This window comes from Nicotiana tomentosiformis, chromosome 2 (assembly GCF_000390325.3).
Source record: "Nicotiana tomentosiformis chromosome 2, ASM39032v3, whole genome shotgun sequence".
Classification (NCBI taxonomy): domain Eukaryota; kingdom Viridiplantae; phylum Streptophyta; class Magnoliopsida; order Solanales; family Solanaceae; genus Nicotiana; species Nicotiana tomentosiformis.
The window spans coordinates 121,584,817-121,589,000 of NC_090813.1; the positions used below are offsets into that span (position 1 = coordinate 121,584,817).

Sequence of the window (4,184 nt, forward strand, 5' to 3'; positions counted from 1 at the left end):
TTTTTAGCCCATTTGAGCATTTTATCAAACACTAAGTGTACAAATTTGGCTACAAGGTTCTTCTACAAGATTTTCTTCATTCCACAACTAATTCAATACCAAAACCACCCAAGATTGTTCAACAACTTCCCCACAATCCCTACTAGCTCATGCATGTGATAAATAACAATTCTCATACCCAAAAATCATACTTCCAAATTACCCATCTCATACCCAAATTCGAAATTGAAGACTAGGGTTTGAATCTTACCCCTTAGATTAAGATCTTGTGGTTGGCTTCCTTGATTCTTGAAGATTGGGGCAAGAATGGCTGATTAGAATGTTAGATTCCTCTTTCTCTCTCTAAAATGCTCTTACCTCTCTCTAAAATCATCATATGGATGCTCCAAAATAAGTCCCAAAGGTAATTTATCAAAATAGGGTCGGATATAAAAATCAGAAAAAATAAAGTTCCAAAACACATTCTGAGGTCGCATAGTGACCACAAAATGGATATGCGGTCCGCATAATGGGTCGCGAAAAGTCCCTCCAAAACTGGCAACATTGTTTGAGTCTGCGGCCATTATGTGGTCCACAGACTTATTGTGCGGTCGCATAATGCACCGCAGAACTGGTACGCAGTCGCATAATGCACCACAGACCTTCCTCCAAACTTTCCCCGAACTGCTTCACTCTGCGGCCATTTTGCGGTCCGCAGAGTGATTCTGTGGCCGCATAGTGGGCCGCAAAAATGTCTTTTACTGCCCAAAATTTTCCTTTTCTCCCAAGCGCATTGTTCAACCCAAAAAGTTCGAGCCAACTTCGGCACCACGAAATTTTAAATTCCTTTGCGAAATTTTTACGGGGCCTTACAAGTCCTCTTTATGAATTATCTAACACAGAAAACACCTTCATCTTCTCTTTTTCTTCTTCAATCAATTTCTTGGCAATTGTTTTGTGCAAACTTAAAACTTTCAGCCACGAGTCCACGTGTTAGGAGGTGTTGTGGAACCTTGGAGAGCGACTGATCTAAATGATTTGCACCCAAACGGGTCGAAATCGCTTTCAAGATAATGGCTTTGCCACGACACAATATTTTTCGATCAGTTATTCTTTGTTTTCTCTTGTTCTTGGTCAATATTATCAGCTATTTTTGTAACACATATTAATAACGTAGTAGATTTAGCCCAATTACTGTTAGAAGCTCCCAACTTAATTGTATATGTACAGAGGAAATGATCTTGTCTATATCTACTCACACCACCAATACCACTACCGCATGAACTATGTTTACAACCACCATCTGAATTCAATTTTGGTATAATCTATATGGGAGTTTAGCCACTGAACAAAGATAGTCTTCTTGAACTGAATAATACTATCGACACATGAAGCAATGCCATTCCAATTAGGACATAATTTGCTTCTAGAAAAATAGCCGCATACTAGTTGGGAGATAGTGAATGCAATATGAAAATATAACTTACAATAATTAAGGGACCAAAAATCTATTGTCTCAACCAGAAAGAACAACTTAAAATAAATAAATGTATAGTACAAAGTAAAATATAAAATTGATAATTTCCATAATTTGAGCCCTTACGAAAGTAAGTTGAGGAGAGGGAGATTGAGGAGAAAATGATCAAATGGTCCTTAGTGGGTTTGGGGTTGAATTATTTGATACTTGATATATAACCCTAACAAAAATAGTCCTCAATGTATACAAATTGAAGAGAAATTGATCAAATGATCCTTAACGTATTGGGGTTGGACTATTTTGGTCATGTATATAACCATTAAGAAAACAGTCCTTAATATATACAAAAGGATAGAGCATAAAAGCTATACTCGGTGTAGGAAAAGTTGGTGGGTTAGATTGTGAAGGATGAATAAGCACTTAATAATCAAACAAATTGTCGATTGCAGAAATACCCAATGAGGAAGACAAGAATAAAATTAAAATTAAAAATAAAACAAAGTCAAAAGGTACGAAAAAAGAACACTTCAAAATTTTAAATTATAAATGTTGCAAGGAGTGTTGTAAGCTAAAGGTAGCAGTAGATGGTAGATGGTAAGTAAGAAAAACTTTCTCGTTGCCATACTCAGAAGTTCATAATAGCTCTTTAAGCATAGGCGGAGCTATGATTTAAAGTGTATGAGTTTTAAATTATAAGAAAATACGATAACCTAAAACTAATATACAATAACAAGCTGACTAAAAAATGAGTATCGATATCTAATATATATTAAAGCTAACGAACCAGACAAACACAATATATGAATATAAACATTATCATTTCAATTGCACTCGACGACTTGTCATGTTTTGAAAACGATTAATGATCGCATCATTAGGTACACTTTCAAATACTCCATCATCTATATAACAAACTAAACAATCATTCAAATAGTCATCACCAATTCTGCTTCGCAAGTCATTTTTAATACACTTCATAGAGGAAAAAGCCCGTTCGGCCGTTGCAGTAGCCACATGTAATATCAAACTTAGCTTCACAAGCAAATAAAAAAGTTCTCATGTCTTGTGAATATTTGTTTTAACCAATGTCTTCGAGAGATCTCCAAGCCCTTTCAAGTTAGAGAATGCATTGTCCATTTCTCGAACATAGTCAATATAGTTGTCAAGCTCAAAACTGAGATCTTCAAGCGTAGAAGCAGTGAACTCATTTTGATAATATGTAGCAAGTTTCATAATCTTATTTTTATCATAATTTGCAAAAGAATCATCTGGACTCAAACTAGCCATACCAAGAAGCAGATCAGTATTCACTTCACTAAAACGAATGTTAAGCTCCGAAAGTTGCAAATCAATAGCGGCACAAAAAACTTCTACATGCAAATGATGAGAATATGTAACAGTTGAGTTTTTACGCTTCGACTTTTCAAGACCACACTTCTCATCCATTTTTGGGATCACAATACCATTCTTATCACAAAACGAAGAGACATCTTCTAACAAAGAATTCCATTTAGATTCCCTCATTATTTGCAATTGCCTCATTGTGAAATGAACAAGTTTCATAGCACTAACAATATCTTGATCTTTTCTTTGCAGAGCCATATTCAAATCATATGTAATTGCCGTTATTTTTAACATCAAATGTAATATATACACAAACTCATAAGATCTTATATCTTCCACTAGACTTTTTGCCAGTGCTTTCTCGTGATAATTTGAACCCTCATTTGCAAGAACTCCAAGTACATGAACAATTGATGAGAATAAAGATATAAAGTTGCGCAATGTCTTAAAGTGAGATCCCCAACTGGTATCACCTGGTCTTTGAAGCCCAGGTTCTTGATTTAATCCGCTTCTTGTATGAACTTCACCAAGCACTAATAACTCATCTAATTTTTCAGCTTGATCTTCTCTGAGCATCTCCCTACGCGTATAAGAACCTCCAACAACATTCAAAATATTAGCAAGAATGTCAAAAAAATTATTTATATCATGGTGTTTCTTTGCAACAACTACAAGAGTCAATTGTAATTTATGAGCAAAGCAATGTACGCAATATGCCGAAGGATTATCTTTCAGAATCAAAGCTTTAAGACCATTAATTTCTCCTTGCATGTTACTAGCTCCATCATAGCCTTGTCCCCGTATTAAAGATGAACTCAATAAATGTTGTAAAAGCAAAGAATTTATTGCTTTTTGTAATACATGTGCAGTTGTATCTTTAACATGAGCAAGACTAAGTAATCGCTCAATAAGTTCACCCTCTTTGTTGACATAGCGCAGAACAAGAGTCATTTGTTCCTTACGAGAGACATCTTTAAACTCATCAACTAATATCCCAAAAAATTCCCTATTCAAGTCTTCAATAATTGCTTTCGCCGTTTCTTCTGCACAAGAATTCACAATATCTTTTTGAATATCAAGAGAAGTCATGGTGTTGTTTTTTGGAGCTTTTTCTAATACCATATTTTTTACATCTTCCTTCCTATCAGCATACCATTTTAAGAGATCTAAAAAATGGCCTCTTCTTGTAGAAGTTACACTCTCTCATGGCCCCGAAAAGGCATTCCATCTTTCAAAATATACTTTATCACATCAATTGAAGCATTCAAGAGAACTCGATGTTCACTTTTAATTTTCTCAGATTACTTATCCAAAGATGTTAGAATAGATTGTGCTTGATTCATTAAATCTAGCATCATCTTGAAACATCGATTATGAACATTAT

The 4,184-nt window shown here is 34.8% G+C and overlaps 1 protein-coding gene across 1 annotated transcript; it reads right to left on the reverse strand.

Annotated features, from left to right (window-relative positions):
- Positions 1-2,512: 2,512 nt before the first annotated feature.
- On the reverse strand, positions 2,513-3,922 carry LOC104112599 (uncharacterized). Its single transcript, XM_009622566.1, has one exon. The coding sequence runs from the start codon at positions 3,920-3,922 to the stop codon at positions 2,513-2,515; it is 1,410 nt and encodes a 469-aa protein (XP_009620861.1).
- Positions 3,923-4,184: the final 262 nt, after the last annotated feature.